Source organism: Diaphorina citri, unplaced genomic scaffold, assembly GCF_000475195.1.
Source record: "Diaphorina citri unplaced genomic scaffold, Diaci psyllid genome assembly version 1.1 scaffold539, whole genome shotgun sequence".
NCBI lineage: Eukaryota > Metazoa > Arthropoda > Insecta > Hemiptera > Psyllidae > Diaphorina > Diaphorina citri.
The window spans coordinates 39570-60160 of NW_007377973.1; the positions used below are offsets into that span (position 1 = coordinate 39570).

Sequence of the window (20591 nt, forward strand, 5' to 3'; positions counted from 1 at the left end):
CAACCCAAAGGGCTCATGTGTTTTATTTGTGGAGAGATCATTCCGTATGCTATAGGTACCTACTTATTTACATGTATCATGTTAATCGTCATATTGAATCACAGGTTTCTATTTTGTAACCACTTTAGAAATGGAAATCTGTGTATTGAAATACTTTGTATATTTTTTTTTGTTTTTTTTGTCATTAATTTATTTAATTATGTATTTGGACACCAGTCTATTACTGTCTAATATGGTTGAATATGGGTACCACCCATAGGGTAGGTTAAAAGAAATGCAACCTTGGAGCTCGCTGACATGAGCCTTGACCCATTAGCAAACACAGTATTAGATTGTGTTATAACTTGAAAAAAGTGTGATTTATCCCGGTAAATTTATTTAGTATGAATTGCAGGATATGATAGCCCAGGAAAAACAAGCCAAAATGGGAATTTTTCCAGATTTTCGCAAAGGCATACAGTTCTAAGGCAGCCTTAGTAAGGCTTCTTTTAGAATGTCTAATTTGTTACACTGTTTAGGTAATATGAATTTATCAAATAATATCTAATACCTTCAACTACCTACCTGCATTTAAAGAAGTCTGTGAGCAATTTTCAGGACTTTTCCAGGGGGGAAACATACATATCTCTGAAAAATTTCGCCTCCGAAATTTCTTGCGACACACAGCTTACACCCCCGGAGCTTAGGCATTTCAATACAAAGCTTATTTTTCCCGGGCTATTATTTATATCCTAAGGAGTAGGGACCACTTGGAAGTATCATTCAATAGACGGCATAAGTAGTGACGTAACATTGGAATCAAACATTGTATGATTGACATCAACTATCAAACTTTATGTCCAAAATGACGTCACACTTATTCGGTCTAAAGATTGATTGAAATTTTGAACACGTCTATTAACAAGTTGTTATAATTTATGTTATGTATGGACTTATTAAATTATATATTTATATTTTTCCCGTGTTATCCTTATTAATTTATGTCAAAATTTATATGAATTTACCTATACATAATAGATAATTATATTTGTGTATGAACAATTTATGAAATCAAAAATTTGTTTCGTTCTTTTTTTCCACTCAAGTGTTGAGACAAAATAATAACACTTTCTTAAGGAGTTTACTTATAATAAAGATATTTATTTTTTTACTGGAATGTACAAAAAGTAAGCCTACATACACATTACATACAATCTTCATTCTTTCTTTACAATACTTTGGTTTCCTAGCTAAAATAAATCTATGTTTAGGGTCACACCTTAATCTTGGGTGAGGTACCACCTGTACCTTTGAATTAATAAGAAAAAAAAAGTCCAGCCTAGTTAGCTTGGAGGGTAGTGCGTCTGCATTTCAAGCGCTAGGTCGCGGGTTCGATTCCCACCCGGGGCGGATTTTATCCTGAACAGATAATGTTCGTTACTTCGTTCTCAGACCGGCTGTTTTTTCGCATTCTACGAATCAAGTCTGGATTGAACTGGGTATCAAGTATAGCTCAATCCTAGATTGATCTCAATTCTGAATTGGTAAACCCCGCTCTTAGTACTCTTAGTAGAATGCTATGATTTCCACAGAAGTTGAGAAAAAGCTCTGTTTTGCCACAAATAATACGAGATTTGATTATTTTGAAATAATAATAATAATAGTGCTTATTTATACTGCTCGCCTAGGACTGAAAAGTCCCTTTACTCCAGCAGTAGGCTACTATACTATTATTGTGGTCAAATTCTCAAATTATAATAGGACTGAAAAGTCCCTTTACTCCAGCAGTAGGCTACTACTATTATTGTGGTCAAATTCTCAAATTATATTGAGGATTCCATACCTCGACTGGGATTGAACCCACGCCCTCCTGTTTACCAGGCGAGCGCCTTGACCACTACACCACCGAGGCAGGGTTTGGATTAGAAATTAGGGTTTGGATTAGAAAAACGCGGCTCCAGATTGACTTAGGAACAGGAAATGCATTACTTTCCTTCCTATAGGATAAGGAAAGTAAAAATTAGATGACCAGATGAGCGACTAGTAAGGCGAAGACAGAAGCGAATGTGTTGAGAAGAGAGGGAGAGGGGCGGCTAATGTCACTAGTTGTGGAGGCGGCTCTTCTGCCATGTAATCCTGAAACATAAGGGAGAGAAAAACAGGGTTTTAGAGTCAGATATTTAATGGAAATAGGTGGTAAAAAAGCCAGCTTAGTTAACTTGGAGGCGTCTGCCTTAGAAGCACTAGGCCGCGGGTTCGATTTCCGCCCGGGGTGGTTTTTATCCTGAAGGGATAAGGTTCGTTCTCGGAACGGCTGACTTTCTTCCATCCTGTCTTCTTTTACTAGTCGGTTTAAACCCAAAAAAAAAAAAAAAAAAAAAAAATCGGGGATTTTCCGCCCTCTGTAAAGGCCCGTTCCCACTTGTTCGGAAAAAAAAAATTGTGTCGTGTGTAGTGGGAACACTTTTATTTTTAAAATTACATTACCTACAGGACATTTGGAAAAAAAATCGGATGAAAATCACGATAAGCGGGAAGAGACCTTAACAAATTGCTAATTCAAATGACATTATGTTAGGATAGGTGGGTATTCATTTTATAAAAGTGACAGGTACTGTAGGTACTAATAAACTTTATTGCACCCTTATATCTACAATCTACATACCTACTGAAAAAAAAAAAAAAAAAAAATCGGGGATTTTCCGCCCTCTGTAAAGGCCTGTTCCCACTTGTTCGGATGAAACTCACGATAAGTGGGAAGAGACCTTAACAAATTGCTAATTCAAATGACATTATGTAGGATAGGTGGGTATTCATTTTATAAAAGTGACAGGTACTGTACTAATAAACTTTATTGCACCCCTACATCTACAATCTACATACATTCTAACTTTCACATCTCCAGAAGACGTGTATAAGTTCTATTCTCAGTTCTTATCAAGTTTCGCCCAAAGTTACTTTCTTGAATCTTTCTCATTCCGAGAGATGGTAACGAAACTTCTTCTTCTAGTTGTTCGTATTTTTGTTCTCCTCCTCTTTCTTCTTCGCCTCCTCCTTCTTCTTCTTCTTCTCCTCCTTCTCCTTTTTCTCCTCCTCCTACTGCTCCTCTTTTTCTTTATCCTGCGTCTTTTCTTTCTCGTCATCTTCCTCTTCTTATTCCTTCATCTTGTCCTCCTTTTTCTTCTCTCCGTTTTCTCTTCATCCTTGTTTTCTTTGCGCTGTTTCTCCTCCTCCTTTTCTCTCTCACCAACTCACCACCCCCTTTCTTATTTCTCTTCCTTCTCCACATCCTCTTCGTCTTCCTTCTCCTCTCTCTCTCTCTCTCTCTCTCTCTCTCTCTCTCTCTCTCGTTTTTATCATCCTCCTCCTCCTCCTCCTCCTCCTCCTCCTCCTGGAAGTCTACTACAGGAATGACGAGTTTTATCTCTCCACTTTTCTCCATCAGTTTGACATTTTAAGATAGTTCCCTTGTTATCTCCCACTTTTACCTGTTTTTTCCTCTCTCCTCTCTTTCTTTCCTCTTCCTTCCGAACTTTCTCCTTCTCCTTTACCTCTCTTTATTCTTCGTTCTAGAACGGAAATACTTTCCTTCCTTTTTCTTCTTCTCGTTTCTTAATTTTTCTTAAAAAAAGAAGGAAGGGGAAGACCCTTCCTTCTTTTTCTTCTCATTTTTCCGACGTTCCCTCATTATTCTCGTAACATTCATAATCAAGTGTCACTTTGTGAATAATATACCTACTTAATTGTCTTCTATTTTGTAATTAGGGAAACAAGGGTAGACTTTTTTCTAAACAGATAAGGTTCGTTCTCGGAACGGCTGGCTTTCTCCCATACTGTCTTCCTTCTCTCCTCGCTTTCGGGACGATCTCTCTATCAAACCTCTTTAAAAAAATTAAAATAATTAGGAAGGCTACTCCCGAGTACCTACTAAATAGGACTAAAAAGCCTTTATATCATACAACTTCAGCTGACACGAGTAGATACCTGCCTAACTAGTATTTCTTTTGACAGCCCGGGTACCTGACGAAAAGAAAGTTAAAGCTTCATTAATATGCGGCTCGACGAACAGTCGGCCTTTACCCTTTGTTCCCGATTTTGAAAATTTGGACCGATTGCAATACTTTCATTACTAGTATAGCTCCGCTATACTGTAGTAATAGAAAGTAAAAACAACTTATTGGAGTCTTTAGCGTTATTCAAACAACGTCAAAGAGTTCATTTAACGAGACGCTAATTTTGTTTGATAAAACTCTTTATTGAAGGTATAGTTACGCTATATGGTAAAGTGCCAAACTTTCAAGTGGCAGAAAAATCATATTACTATGGTGCCATTAAGGCCCGGGTCTAGAGGTTCATGGTAAAAAGTTCATTAAGCTCTGACCATACTCGGAGACTGTTCGAGCATAGTCTTCGAGAATGTTCCGAGCTCAACAAACACTACCATGAACCTCTAGACCGGGACTAAAATATCGCGTTCTGTTTGTCGAAGGCCAGCCACTCACTACCAGGTAGACCTGATAGGCGGATCTGATCAGATGTACCTGATAGTGAGTTGCTGGCCTAAGGTCTTGTACACACTCCGGTGTTTTCCCAAGAATTCGCGTTGTTAGAATATACCTTGGTATTCTGCATAGTCATATATTGAAGCTCAAATGTTGAAAACTCTGGAATCAAATTTTGTATCAACCCACGACTCTATTGACTTCTTACTTCTTATCCTTCATATTTTACGGTATTGTCGCTCTAAAGCTGCAATGCAACCACTTTGAGACAAAAGTAACGTTGGTTTTTGGTCCTTATATCTGAAAACAACTATTTTTTCCTTGCTGATTTATCAATGTCCCATTCTTCCTTCTCGCCTTTTCTTGTTCAATGTCATTTCTTCGTGTTCTTCATTACCATATCATAATATTTTTTTTTTTTCATCATAATTCATCCACTCTGTTTCTCGGAAAAATAAAGTTCTTTTTCGTTTTCTTGTATTTTTTCTACGAAATCTCCCCACGTATACTGTTTCCACATGGTTGATCATTTGGTTTCAATGTCCCATTCTTCCTTCTCGCCTTTTCTTGTTCAATGTCATTTCTTCGTGTTCTTCATTACCATATCATAATATTTTTTTTTTTTTTCATCATAATTCATCCACTCTGTTTCTCGGAAAAATAAAGTTCTTTTTTGTTTTCTTGAATTTTTCTACGAAATCACCCCACGTATACCTACTGTTTCCACTTGGTTGACCATTTAGTTCATTTTGTCTATTTACCCTAGATGTGTCTATTTACCCAGTTATTATGTCTATTTACCCTAGCTAAGGAATTAAACCATTAACCGATCATTTGAAGACTGCTTCTTTTTTGTTTAATTCGATTGTTGCTTTGAATTAATCCACATATGTATGCTTACTAGAGATGTGTTTATTTTGTGTACTCGGAAACCCATACTATATAGGTACCTACTTATTTACATGTATCATGTTAATCGTCATATTGAATCACAGGTTTCTATTTTGTAACCACTTTAGAAATGGAAATCTGTGTATTGAAATACTTTGTATATTTTTTTTTGTTTTTTTTGTCATTAATTTATTTAATTATGTATTTGGACACCAGTCTATTACTGTCTAATATGGTTGAATATGGGTACCACCCATAGGGTAGGTTAAAAGAAATGCAACCTTGGAGCTCGCTGACATGAGCCTTGACCCATTAGCAAACACAGTATTAGATTGTGTTATAACTTGAAAAAAGTGTGATTTATCCCGGTAAATTTATTTAGTATGAATTGCAGGATATGATAGCCCAGGAAAAACAAGCCAAAATGGGAATTTTTCCAGATTTTCGCAAAGGCATACAGTTCTAAGGCAGCCTTAGTAAGGCTTCTTTTAGAATGTCTAATTTGTTACACTGTTTAGGTAATATGAATTTATCAAATAATATCTAATACCTTCAACTACCTACCTGCATTTAAAGAAGTCTGTGAGCAATTTTCAGGACTTTTCCAGGGGGGAAACATACATATCTCTGAAAAATTTCGCCTCCGAAATTTCTTGCGACACACAGCTTACACCCCCGGAGCTTAGGCATTTCAATACAAAGCTTATTTTTCCCGGGCTATTATTTATATCCTAAGGAGTAGGGACCACTTGGAAGTATCATTCAATAGACGGCATAAGTAGTGACGTAACATTGGAATCAAACATTGTATGATTGGCATCAACTATCAAACTTTTTGTCCAAAATGACGTCACACTTATTCGGTCTTATCCTAAGGAGTAGGGACCACTTGGAAGTATCATTCAATAGACGGCATAAGTAGTGACGTAACATTGGAATCAAACATTGTATGATTGACATCAACTATCAAACTTTATGTCCAAAATGACGTCACACTTATTCGGTCTAAAGATTGATTGAAATTTTGAACACGTCTATTAACAAGTTGTTATAATTTATGTTATGTATGGACTTATTAAATTATATATTTATATTTTTCCCGTGTTATCCTTATTAATTTATGTCAAAATTTATATGAATTTACCTATACATAATAGATAATTATATTTGTGTATGAACAATTTATGAAATCAAAAATTTGTTTCGTTCTTTTTTTCCACTCAAGTGTTGAGACAAAATAATAACACTTTCTTAAGGAGTTTACTTATAATAAAGATATTTATTTTTTTACTGGAATGTACAAAAAGTAAGCCTACATACACATTACATACAATCTTCATTCTTTCTTTACAATACTTTGGTTTCCTAGCTAAAATAAATCTATGTTTAGGGTCACACCTTAATCTTGGGTGAGGTACCACCTGTACCTTTGAATTAATAAGAAAAAAAAAGTCCAGCCTAGTTAGCTTGGAGGGTAGTGCGTCTGCATTTCAAGCGCTAGGTCGCGGGTTCGATTCCCACCCGGGGCGGATTTTATCCTGAACAGATAATGTTCGTTACTTCGTTCTCAGACCGGCTGTTTTTTCGCATTCTACGAATCAAGTCTGGATTGAACTGGGTATCAAGTATAGCTCAATCCTAGATTGATCTCAATTCTGAATTGGTAAACCCCGCTCTTAGTACTCTTAGTACTCTTAGTAGAATGCTATGATTTCCACAGAAGTTGAGAAAAAGCTCTGTTTTGCCACAAATAATACGAGATTTGATTATTTTGAAACAGGGTTTGGATTAGAAAAACGCGGCTCCAGATTGACTTAGGAACAGGAAATGGATTACTTTCCTTCCTACAGGATAAGGAAAGTAAAAATTAGATGACCAGATGAGCGACTAGTAAGGCGAAGACAGAAGCGAATGTGTTGAGAAGAGAGGGAGAGGGGCGGCTAATGTCACTAGTTGTGGAGGCGGCTCTTCTGCCATGTAATCCTGAAACATAAGGGAGAGAAAAACAGGGTTTTAGAGTCAGATATTTAATGGGGGAAAATTTTAAGAGCGTTAAATAATAAAAATAAATGGAAATAGGTGGTATAAAAGCCAGCCTTGTTAGATTGGAGGCGTCTGCCTTAGAAGCGCTAGGCCGCGGGTTCGATTTCCGCCCGGGGACTCCGGGGTGGTTTTTATCCTGAAGGGATAGGGTTCGTTCTCGGAACGGCTGACTTTCTCCTATCCTGTCTTCCTTTTCTATTCGCTTTCGGGACGATAGGACCTTGGCAGTTACAGTTCCCTCTATTAAACCTCAAAAAAAAAAAAAAAAAAAAAAAATCGGGGATTTTCCGGCCTCTTTAAAGGCCCCGTCCCCCTTGTTCGGAAAAAAAAAATTGTGTCGTGTGTAGTGGGAACACTTTTATTTTTAAAATTACATTACCTACAGGACATTTGGAAAAAAAATCGGATGAAAATCACGATAAGCGGGAAGAGACCTTAACAAATTGCTAATTCAAATGACATTATGTTAGGATAGGTGGGTATTCATTTTATAAAAGTGACAGGTACTGTAGGTACTAATAAACTTTATTGCACCCTTATATCTACAATCTACATACCTACTGCTAACTTTCACATCTCCAGAAGACGTGTATAAGTTCTATTCTCAGTTCTTATCAAGTTTCGCCCAAAGTTACTTTCTTGAATCTTTCTCATTCTGAGAGATGGTAACGAAACTTCTTCTTCTAGTTGTTCGTATTTTTGTTCTCCTCCTCCTCTTTCTTCTTCGCCTCCTCCTCCTTCTTCTTCTCCTTCTCTTTTTTTTTCATCATAATTCATCCACTCTGTTTCTCGGAAAAATAAAGTTCTTTTTTGTTTTCTTGAATTTTTCTACGAAATCACCCCACGTATACCTACTGTTTCCACTTGGTTGACCATTTAGTTCATTTTGTCTATTTACCCTAGATGTGTCTATTTACCCAGTTATTATGTCTATTTACCCTAGCTAAGGAATTAAACCATTAACCGATCATTTGAAGACTGCTTCTTTTTTGTTTAATTCGATTGTTGCTTTGAATTAATCACGTATGTATGCTTACTAGAGATGTGTTTATTTTGTGTACTCGGAAACCCATACTCCTCCTGGAAGTCTACTACAGGAATGACGAGTTTTATCTCTCCACTTTTCTCCATCAGTTTGACATTTTAAGATAGTTCCCTTGTTACCTCCCACTTTTACCTGTTTCTTCTTCTCTCCTCTCTTTCTTTCCTCTTCCTTTCGAACTTTCTCCTTCTTTACCTCTCTTTATTTTTCGTTCTAGAACGGAAACACTTTCCTTCTTCTTCCGAACTTTCTCCTTCTTTACCTCTCTTTTTTTTTCGTTCTAGAACGGAAATTCTTTCCTTTTTCTTCTTTTTTTTTTTTTTTTTTTGTTCTTAATTTTTCTTCTTCTTCCCCTTCCCTTCCTTCTTTTTCTTCTCATTTTTCCGACGTTCCCTCATTATTCTCGTAACATTCATAAACAAGTGTCACTTTTTGAATAATATACCCACTTAATTGTCTTCTATTTTGTAATTAGAAAAGCAGAGCGGACTTTATCCTGAACAGATAAGGTTCGTTCTCGGAACGGCTGGCTTTCTCCCATACTGTTTTCCTTCTCTCTTTCTCTCTTCGCTTTCAGGACGATCCCTCCATCAAACCTCTTTTTTTTAAAGACATTTATTTATACAATTCAAGGAGTTTCCTCTTTAAAAAATAAAAATAATTAGGAAGGCTGTTCACGAGTACTAAAAAGGACTAAGAAGTCTTTATAACATGTATACTTTCAAATAGTATTTATTTTGACAGCCCGGGTACCTGACGAAAAGAAAGTTAAAGCTTCATTAATATGCGGCTCTACGAACAGTCGGCCTTTACCCTTTGCGAAAGCTATAAATCCTTAACCTCCCCTTTCCTCAATCCTTTCCCTCCCTCCCTCATTTACTCTTCCACCCTATCCTCCTATCCTGTACCCTTCCCCTTTTTCTTTACTTCTCTCCCCTTTACTTCCATTTCCTTTTTAGTCCGTCCTTCCTTTATTATTACTAATAATAAAAGGTATAAGGGACGGACTATTGTATTCGCTTCGGTGTCGTCTGTCGGTCGGTCTGTCTGTCTGTCGGTCGGTCGGTCTCTCTGTCCCCATAGAAGGACTTATCCAAACCTAGTCGACCTATATATCAAATTAAAGGTCTTTTTACCAGGAACACGAAAATGGTGGTGCAAATTGTGTCCAGAAAACCATAAAGCCAAAAAACCAAAAAAACTGGTTTTTGGGGGATTTTTTTCACATTTTCTCACACAAATGAGCTCTGATCTCGAAATTTGTCGCGACGACCTATGAACTCAAAGCGAGAAAGCATTTTCTCACACAAATGAGCTCTGATCTTGAAATTTGTCGCGACAACCTATGAACTCAAAGCGAGAAAGTTTTAGAACACACTTCAGTCGATCATTTAAGACCGGTTTTAGTGACTACTTATTGAAAATATGTTAAATTTAATAAATTAATTAAAAAAAAAAATAATAATAGGTAATAATAAATAAACCTACTGACCAACTGTGGGTACAATTTCAATATGTACTTGCTCTTTCCCTATCTATAGCTATTTCTATGCTTTACTTTTTTTTGGGGGGGTTATGGCATAAGTTGAGCTTAAAAAGGGGTATTTGTCTAAAAAAGGTTGGGAACCACTGCTCTATTCCCTATTTCCTTTACTTCTCTTTCCCTTCCATCCTTCTCTAGTCTTGATTTTAAATCATTACATGAAAGTAAAATAAAAAAATCAAATCAAGAATAATAATAAACTGAATATTAAACAAATTAGCTAGGTACATAGGTACTGATTATCTTTGATCACAATCGAATAAACTACGGGCTGAAAAATTCCCGGAGGGACGGGCCCAGCTTGTTCTTCTTTTTCCTTTACCTCAATTTTCATTACTCCCTTTATCCTGCACCCTTCTTTTTCTTTACTTCCCTTTCCTTTATCCTCTCTATCCTTTCCTCCTATCCTGATGTACCCTCCCTTTTTCTTTACCTCTCTATCTCCTTCCTTTATCCTCTCCGCTTTTTAGTCTCAACCCCTTCACCCCCCCCCCTATTCCCTATTTTCTTTACTTCTCTTTCCCTTCCATCCTACTCCTTCCTTTTCTTTCCCTCCCTCTGTGTCCCTGTCTTTTCCCTCCCTGTTTGTTCACCCCCAAGGTATTATGGCTAGGGTTAGTGTCAAACAAGTGTTAAGAATGTCTAATTAGTTATTTTGTGTCGAGTTCCTGTTTCGAATACAAAACGGGGTTGTTTTCCTTTTTGTACTTTCCTTGTAGAATGGTACAGTCAAACCTGGAGAAGAGAGACGAGACAGTTTTGTTTAGCTTATCGAGGAGGAACAGATTTAACACAGATTTCCTAAGAACCCCAAAAAATCCTTAACTAATCCGGACCTCACCAGCCCAGTTAGCTTGGTGGGTAGCGCGTCTACCTTGTAAGCGCTAGGTCGCGTGTTTGATTCCCGCCCGGGGCGGATTTTTTAGTGTCAAACAAGTGTTAAGAATGTCTAATTAGTTATTTTGTGTCGAGTTCCTGTTTCGAATACAAAACGGGGTTGTTTTCCTTTTTTACTTTCCTTGTAGAATGGTACGGTCAAACCTGGAGAAGAGAGACGAGACAGTTTTGTTTAGCTTATCGAGGTGGAACAGATTTAACACAGATTTCCTAAGAACCTCAGAAAATCCTCATCCAATCCGGACCTCACCAGCCCAGTTAGCTTGGTGGGTAGCGCGTCTGCCTTGTAAGCGCTAGGTCGCGTGTTTGATTCCCGCCCGGGGCGGATTTTCAATAGATAAGGTTTGTTCTCGGAACGGCTGGCTTTCTCCTATCCTGTCTTCCTTCTCTCTTCGCTTTCGGGACGAAAAGACCTTAGCAGTTACAGTTCCCTCTATGAAACCTCTAAAAAAATCCTGACGTCTATAAAGAGAAAGATCAAAAGAATTGATAGGTACCTACAGAATTTTCTTAGAGAAACTGAGACTAAGGTTTATTTATTTCGTCAAAGAGAGGGAAAACGTCTTGTCCTTTGAGATCACGTTGATCCAGGTTCGATTGTATATTTTATCTTTCTCTTAGGGTTTCCCAAGTTTTCTCCTTTCTCCTTTCTCTTTACTTTTCCTTCATCACTCTTTCTTCATTGTTTAACACTACCTCTTTCTTAGTTCTACCTTATCGTTCTTCTGTAGGTCTGTTATGCCCTTCTGTTTGTTTGAAAACAAATAGCTAGGTACAACCTAAATATCACAGATTTAAGGGATTTTTAACAATTTTAAGGGATAATAATTTTTATTCATCTAATAAAAATACATTAATTATTTAAAGTCAGCAATATTTAAGGGTATTTGAGTGAAATTTCGAGTGTATGGCCGCCATACACGCCCTACATGGACGCTACGCCACTGCACAGTAAGTATACCCTTGGGTTGAAAACGGAGTAGATCTGTAGTAGACCATAGAGCTTTTTGCTCTTTAGCTCTATGCAGTTTGATTTCGTCACTTCCTCCTACTAATACAAATGAATGAAAATTTAGGGTTTTTTTTTCAAAGAGGTTTGACAGAGGGAACTGCGACTGCTATGGTCTTATTGTCCCGAAATCGAAGAGAGAAGGAAGACAGGATAGGAGAAAGCCAGCCGTTCCGAGTACGAACACCATCCCATCAGGATAAAATCCGCTCCGGGCGGGAATCGAACACGCGGCCTAGCGCTTACAAGGCAGACGCACTACCAACTAAGCTAACCAGGCTGGCAAATTTAGGGTTTTCTTTTCTCCTTCTCCTTGTCTTGTCTTTTTTCCCTCTCTTCCTTTTGTCCCCTGTAATGTTTACAATTTCTAGATAAGACGTTTCCTATTCCTTGGAAAATACGAGTAGATACCTACCTACCTACGTACGTACGACTCTATTCAAAAACTCTCTTTTTCACCACCATGTCTTACAACGAAAGTCTTTTGTTCTCTGTTTTCTTTTGTGTCGAAATTTCAGAGTTTCCCCTGAATGAACGAAGATTGTGTCGCTTGTTCCTTACCTCTAGATATTGTAAATGTTACAACAGAACACCCAAATAAGCACCATTCAATAGGATAAGGAAAGTTGTGTGATGTTCACACCAGATTTTTTTGTCCCCTGATGTAATGTTTACAATTTCTAGATAAGACGTTTCCTATTCCTTGGAAAATACGAGTAGATACCTACCTACCTACGTAAGTACGCCTCTATTCAAAAACTCCCTTTTTCACCACCATGTCTTACAACGAAAGTCTTTTGTTCTCTGTTTTCTTTTGTGTCAAAATTTCAGAGTTTCCCCTGAATGAAGATTGTGTCGCCTGTACCTAGTTCTTGTTTTCCCTATGACACGCTTGTTATTCTTCTGCTTTTCTATACGTATCTTCCTACCTATTATTTAGGTTTTCTATGTTCCTATACCTACCTAGCGTAGCTACCTACCTTAGAGTGGTTTTAAAGGTCCTACCTCTTATGTAGGTTTTAATAGCAGTCAAATCCACCCCGGGCGGGAATCGAACCCGCGACCTGACTTTATCACTTGATTTGATTTACGGCGCGATAAAGGGCTCTCCCTTTTGGAGCTCTTTCTGAGTAGACTCCTACAAGTCCTACAGACTGACTTGCCCACTTAATATAAAGACGATTTTTGTGACCGCCTGAAAAATATGAAGTTATGCAATGTGCAAAAAATAAATGACTAATAGCATTGAAGCATTTTGTGTACCATTGTTGTACCATGTACCTGCGCATTTTTTTGTTGTGGGTTGTTTTTTTTGTTTTTTTTTTTTTCGTTTTTTTTTTTGTCTTCGTGTTTTTTTTTTTTTTTTTTTTTTTTTTTTTTTTTTTTTTCAGTAGAGACCTAAAATTTCTTTGTATCAGCGAGGATTAAAAAAATGCTGCTGCTGCTGCTTGAACCTTGAACTTGGGTAAAATTTAAAAGTCTCCGTCTGAAAGTTTACCTTGGGACATTGTGCAGACATAAAGTTGAATTTTTAAATAATCTGAAAAGGCATTGGCAGGGAAGAAAATTTTTTTCGTGAGGAACAAAAGTTGAACCAAAGTTTGATCGCGAAAGTTACCTCCTACGTAGTCTGGGGAAGTATTGGGAATTACAAAATAACACGAGGCGAGGTATGAATATTATTTTCCTCGCATAGGAAGGCAACGCTCACAAACGTATAGGAAGGAAGGATCCTCATTAAAAATATATACCTTAACGTAGGTGTATAATGGATACCTGTAGGTACCTACTTATAAACGGAATACCTACATATACCTATTTATTTATTATTTTCACTTTACTTATTTACCTACTTTTATGAGTACCTATAATGATTATGTAGTTTCTATTTTTGTCCATTCTGCTGTCTTTCTCCATTTTCCCTTTTCTCGTTTTTTTTTTTTTTTTTTTTTTTTTTTTTTCAATAGAGACCTAAAATTTCTTTGTATCAGCGAGGATTAAAAAAATGCTGCTGCTGGTTGAACCTTGAACTTGGTTAAAATTTAAAAGTCTCAGTCTGAAAGTTTACCTTGGGACATTGTGCAGACATAAAGTTGAATTTTTAAATAATCTGAAAGCGGCATTGGCAGGGAAGAAAAAAATTTCGTGAGGAACAAAAGTTGAACCAAAGTTTGATCGCGAAAGTTACCTCCTACGTAGTCTGCTAGGGAAGTATTGGGAATTACAAAATAACACGAGGCGAGGTATGAATATTATTTTCTTCGCATAGGAAAGCAACAAAAACGTATAGGAAGGATGGAAGGAAGGATCCTCATTAAAAATACGGTATGTATAATGAATACCTATAGATTGTAGGTTATACCTACTTATAAGCGGGATACCTACATATATTTATTTATTTATTATTTTCACTTTACTTATTTACCTATTTTTATGAGTACCTATAATGATTATGTAATCCAAGTACCTACCCGAAAAACCTACCTTGGTAATCCAAGTACCTACCCGAAAAAGTCCACGTACTTTACATTTTTTTTCCCCAAGAGGTTGGATGGAGGGAAATGTACCTGCTAAGGTCTTATCGTCCCGAAATCGAAGGGAGAAGGAAGACAGTATAGGAGAAAGCCAGCCGTTCCGAGAACGAACCTTATCCCTTTAGGATAAAATTCTCCTCGGGCGGGAATCGAACCCGCGGCCTAGCACTTACAAGGCAGATGCGCTACCAACTAAGCTAACTAGGCTGGCACTCACCGTTATAATCCAGCTCATTGCTATCCAGGAACACCCGCGGGTTACCCACATTGCCTGGGTTAGAATAGTCCGGATAACCCACGGTCGAACTCTTCGCCAAAAACGACGGCGCTCCCTCGCCCAACTGATTCGTCTCAAATCCGTGGTGATTCGTCTCAACACCACGATGATTCGTCTCAACACCGCGATGATTCGTCTCCCGATGTTTGACGTCCTCGACGGTGGCCTTCTCCGTGGTCTTCCAGTAGACGTCATGTATGGACGCAGTACAGCGTAGACGCAGGTTTTGTCCGATGAAGTCGCGTCGGGATGTTTTCAGACGCAGGGAGGAGATCGAGGTCTCGTAAGCGCCGTCCGGGTCCACGGATACTGTGAGGGGGGAGACGAACTGAGGGGGCACCTAGGAGAGAGAGAAAGTGGGAATTAGTTCAGGTTCGTTTCCTGGGGGTCAAAAATCACTTGTACATAATACCTTCTACGAGTGAAGGGACATACTTCTACGAGAATATGGGATGGACATGATAAGACACAGATTGATGTAGATTATTGTAGAGAAATGTAGAGAGTGTGTGAGAGAGAGAAAGAGAGACGTAGAGGAAAAAAGTTAAAAACAAGGGTGAAGGAAAAGAGAGAAGAAGGGAGAGGAGAGGAAGGAAGAGAGTGAGTGAGAGGGAGAGAAGCAAGATAAAAACATGGATAAAGGAAGAGAGAGAAGAAAGAAGAGGTGGAACTAGGAGAGAGAGAGAGAGAGAGAGAGAGGAATATAGAAATAAGGGCGAAGGAAGAAAGAGAAGAAAAACAGGAGAGAGAAAGAGAAAGAAAGAGACGGATATAGAGGGAAAGAGAGTATAAGTATACATAAGGTTGTAACGTAAGCTGTTTTTAGATCGCTAGGGAGTTGTGTGGTAATGTTACTAACAGCATAGTAAGATAAATAGATTAGAGAGAGAAAAGAGAAGAAGGGTACAAAGAGAGAGAGAGAGAGAGAGGAAAGGAAAATAGAAAAGGAAGAGAGAGAGAGAGAGGAAAGGAAAATAGAAAAGGAAGAGAGAGAGAGAGAGGAGGTAGGGAAATTAGAGAAAGAGAGATGAATAAGCGAGGAAAAGAGAAAAAATCAGACGTCATGTATGGACGCAGTACAGCGTAGACGCAGGTTTTGTCCGATGAAGTCGCGTCGGGATGTTTTCAGACGCAGGGAGGAGATGGAGGTCTCGTAAGCGCCGTCCGGGTCCACGGATACTGTGAGGGGGGAGACGAACTGAGGGGGCACCTAGGGGAGAGAGAAAGTGGGAATTAGTTCAGGTTCGTTTCCTGCGGAGGTCAAAAATCACTTGTACAGAATACCTACGAGTGAAGGGACATACTTCTACGAGAATATGGGATGGACATGATAAGACACAGATTGATGTAGATTATTGTAGAGAAATGTAGAGAGTGTGTGAGAGAGAGAGAGAGACGTAGAGGAAAAAAGTTAAAAACAAGGGTAAAGGAAAAGAGAGAAGAAGGGAGAGGAGAGGAAGGAAGAGAGTGAGTGAGAGGGAGGGAGAGAAGCAAGATAAAAACATGGATAAAGGAAGAGAGAGAAGAAAGAAGAGGTGGAACTAGGAGAGAGAGAGAGAGGAATATAGAAATAAGGACGAAGGAAGAAAGAGAAGAAAAACAAGAGAGAGAGAGAGAGAAAGAGAGAGAGAGAGTATACATAAGGTTGTAACGTAAGCTGTTTTTAGATCGCTAGGGAGTTGTGTGGTAATGTTACTAACAGCATAGTAAGATAAATAGATTACAGAGAGAAAAGAGAGAGAGGGAGAGAGAGAAAAGAGGGAGAGAGAGAGAGAGATAGGGCAAAAGGAAAATAGGAGAGAACGAGAAGAATAAACGAAAGAGAGAGAGAGGAGTTAGAGAAGATGATTAAAGGCATAAAGAGGGAAATTGAGGAAGGGGAACTTGGAGATAGAGCGAGAAAGAGGGAGGAAGTGAGAAAAGCTAAAGGAGGGAAGGAGAGAAGAGAGAGAGAGGAGGAGGTGGTTGACAAATGAGGTTATGTGGGTAATAATCTGTTAACTAATTAATTCATATGCATCTACATAATTACCTACATACCTACCTATGTACCTAATTACATAGGTAATTCATGTATTCACCTATTTATAAGTACCTACATACTAATTATCAACATGAAGGTATGTATACCATTACTCTGCTGTCTTCCTTCTCTCTTCGCTTTCGGGACGAAAAGACCTTAGCAGTTACAGTTCCCTCTATGAAACCTCTAAAAAAATCCTGACGTCTATAAAGAGAAAGATCAAAAGAATTGATAGGTACCTACAGAATTTTCTTAGAGAAACTGAGACTAAGGTTTATTTATTTCGTCAAAGAGAGGGAAAACGTCTTGTCCTTTGAGATCACGTTGATCCAGGTTCGATTGTATATTTTTATCTTTCTCTTAGGGTTTCCCAAGTTTTCTCCTTTCTCTTTACTTTTCCTTCATCACTCTTTCTTCATTGTTTAACATTACCTCTTTCTTAGTTCTACCTTATCGTTCTTCTGTAGGTCTGTTATGCCCTTCTGTTTGTTTGAAAACAAATAGGTACAACCTAAATACCACAGATTTAAGGGATTTTTAACAATTTTAAGGGATAATAATTTTTATTCATATAATAAAAATACATTAATTATTTAAAGTCAGCAATATTTAAGGGTATTTGAGTGAAATTTCGAGTGTATGGCCGCCATACACGCCCTACATGGATTTTAACACTTTGACCGCCATGGGTCGCATATATGCGAGACGCCGTTGAATACTTTTATTGCGTGGGTCGCATATATGCGAGACACCTAGTTTCCAACTTGAAATGACTGTCTCGCTTATTTGCAACCCTAAACTGTGTATTTTAAATGGGGCTCTGAAAGCCTGGCTTCTGAGGATTTTTTTGGTTTTTGTTTGAAAAAAATATCTTGAAAAATGAATTTTTTGAGACAAAATAAAAAATACAATGTATTTCTTATGAGAAAACAATGAAAATGTGTTTTTTTATTTGAAATGAAAATCTGAAAATTTGTAGATACAAAAAATAAATGTAAAAACCTAAAAACATGGAAAAATGAAACATTGGAGAATAGAAGCGGAAAAGTCACTAGATGTCTATTAAAAACAGCCCAGGATATGTCTCGCAAATATTCGAGACAGTCAATAAAATTGATAATTTTAAAAAAATTGAATACAATTATTGCCTTGTCTCGCATATAAGTGAGACGGATTTCACAAAAAGTGCCTGTCTTGCGCATATGCGAGACACTGCGAGAAAACTTGGCGTGGGGGTTAACACAAGCAAAAAGGCCTTGGCGGTCAAAGTGTTAAAAAAATCAAAATTCGTTATTGTAGGGTAAACATAGGTTTCCCAGCAACTCTTGAACTTTGACTCCATTTTTCTCAAAACGGGTTTTTTTCACTTAGTCCACTCTGCCTCTTAGTGCCTCAATTCATATGCATCCACATAATTACCTACATACCTACCTATGTACCTAATTACACAGGTAATTCATGTATTCACCTATTTATAAGTACATACCTACATACTAATTATCAACATGAAGGTATATCATTACTCTGTGGTAGAGATTGTGTAAATAGATAATAATATTGTAATACTTATGTAATACACGCATGAAACAAAATTGTATAAAAACCCAGAGAATTATCAACATTTTTTCTTTGAAGGGACACTAGACCCTGTATCTATGCCCTATAGCAGTGTTTCTTAATTGGTGTTCCGCGGAACCTAGAACTCGAGACTAGGTACTCGTTGACACAAAAGTTCTGCTACTGCTTCCTTTCAGGAAAAAATCTGGTGTGAACATCACACGACTTTCCTTATCCTATTGAATGATGCTTATTTGAGTGTTCTTATATCGTTTATCCTAAATTTTACAATATCTTTAACAGTTTAGTCGGTATAGCTGAAAACCGCCAAAAACGGTCGAAATCTGTCCAAAAGCGGTAAAAATACCGCCAACCGCAGCACCTATCTCAACCAAACGTTTTGTGTTGCATCCTTGTCACATTTGTGAATTACATACCAAATTTCAAGTCTCTAGCTCATACCGTTCCCGAGATATTGTTAAATTACACCGAAAACCGCCAAAAAGCGGTAAAATGCCGCCAACCGTTGCACCGGTCTTAACCAAAAGTTTCGTGTCGCATCCTTGTCACATTTGACATCTACATACCAAATTTCAAGTCTCTAGCTCTTACCGTTCTCGAGATATTTTGTTTACAGACAGACACACACTTTGACGGACCAATGGCTGAAACTTTGGATTTAGGCTCTAGGGACCTCAAAACGTGTTTGGCACTAAAAACTGACCATCGAAAATTTGACCCGATTACATTACTTTCCTTCCTATAGGATAAGGAAAATAAAAATGGTGTTTTGGATTAATATTCTGAAATCCAATTTTATCTAGTGTAAGAGGCCCTGATAACTTTGGGGGGGCTTAAGCCCCCCAAGCCCCCCCCTATCGCCGCCTATGTAGGTGACAGGGGTTATTCTTCTGGGACATTAGTTTTGTTACATAATTACTGAGTAATATCAATCTTCTTTTTTCTAGGGGAGGCTCCCCACTTTCAACATATAAACTCGGCACTGGTGATGTTCTGAATGCTCCTGTAATGATGCGAATACAAGAGTGATGAACTGTGTTCAAAGGCTTCAAACCATTCGGTTTTGCAGATCCATATATTACTGACCTGTATTCCAATATGGGCCTGATAAAGGCGTTGAACAATTTCATCAGGCAAGATCTGCCAACTCCCCAATTTTTATTATTTATTACTTTCAACACATTCATTGCCTTAAGACATTTGTTCCTTGTAATTTGAACATGTTTTTTGAAGTTCCATTTCGAATCTAAGTTTAATCCAAGCCATTTAAGCTCCGTACTAAAAGTCACTCGATTATTGCCAAAGTAAAGTACAGGAATATCTCCTAAAGCTCGTTTAGAAAATACGATGTCTTGAGTTTTTTCAAATGAAAATTTTAGCCCGTTAGTTTTTGACCATTTCGAAATATTGTCAAGAGTACGTTGAAGTAGATGTTGAATTACGGACAGATTACCGTGTCTTACGTAGATTATTTTGTCGTCCACGAACATCCCATGGTTAACTTGTTTTGGAATATATTTGTTAATGTCACTGACGGCGATGTCGAAGATGTTACCAGATAAGGAAGAACCTTGTCTAATAGAATTTTCCAGTCTATGTATGCTCGAAAATGTGCTGTCAACTTTGACTGTTATTTGGGGTCCTTCCATGAAGTTGGAAATGTATTTGAAAATTTTTTTTTTTTTTTTTTTTTTTTTTTTTTTAATGCAAAAATTGAAATTCTATATGTGGAATTTGTTTTTCGAAACATAGATTAGAACGTTTCTGATTATAATTTCACATGTATTGTAGTTTGTAGATGTCGAATTTTGTTGTTCTGTTTTTGTTTTATTGTTCTAATTTTTTATGTTTTTGTTTTGTTGTTCTAATTTTATAAACAGGGTATAATTTTCACTACACTTTGGGCCCGAATAATGTGGGCCTTAGAGGAGCCTTTTTTTTGAGCCATTTTCCCACACTAGTTATTATAATACCTGATGTAGGTAAATAAAAATAGGTAGATAATACTTGAGCAACTTCTAATACCACACAATATTAGGTATACTCGTATTATGTAAGATTTTTGATTGATTGATTTGAATTTTCTCATTTATTTTTAATAATTTAGATACGTACAAATAAAATGTCCTAAACTAAGCCTAACTTCTGCCGATAACATAACATGAGGTTTATTTTCCTTTCGGAAAAAGACCAATCAAAAAAAAAAAAAAAAAAAAAAAAAAAAAAAAAAAATCCATTTTTTTTTTTTTTTAAAGCAGAGGCCTTTCTCAAAA

General features: G+C 37.4%; 2 protein-coding genes across 2 annotated transcripts in view; one reads left to right on the forward strand and one right to left on the reverse strand.

Moving 5' to 3' along the window:
• The window catches only part of LOC103509874 (SHC-transforming protein 1), a gene marked incomplete in the record, with an annotated part of 14170 nt that extends 9382 nt beyond the window's left edge, over window positions 1-4788 (forward strand). The window contains 1 exon segment of the mRNA XM_008474505.3: window positions 4147-4788.
• Window positions 4789-7054: 2266 nt separating this feature from the next.
• Window positions 7055-20591, reverse strand: part of LOC103509877 (cell adhesion molecule 3-like) — a 20779-nt gene continuing 7242 nt past the window's right edge. The window contains exons 5-7 of the mRNA XM_026824086.1: window positions 15783-15927; window positions 14658-14912; window positions 7055-7355 (exon numbers count right to left, since the gene is read on the reverse strand). Coding sequence (XP_026679887.1) covers window positions 7240-7355; window positions 14658-14912; window positions 15783-15927 — 516 coding nt within the window. The 3' untranslated portion in view covers window positions 7055-7239. The remainder of the gene's footprint in view (window positions 7356-14657; window positions 14913-15782; window positions 15928-20591) is intronic.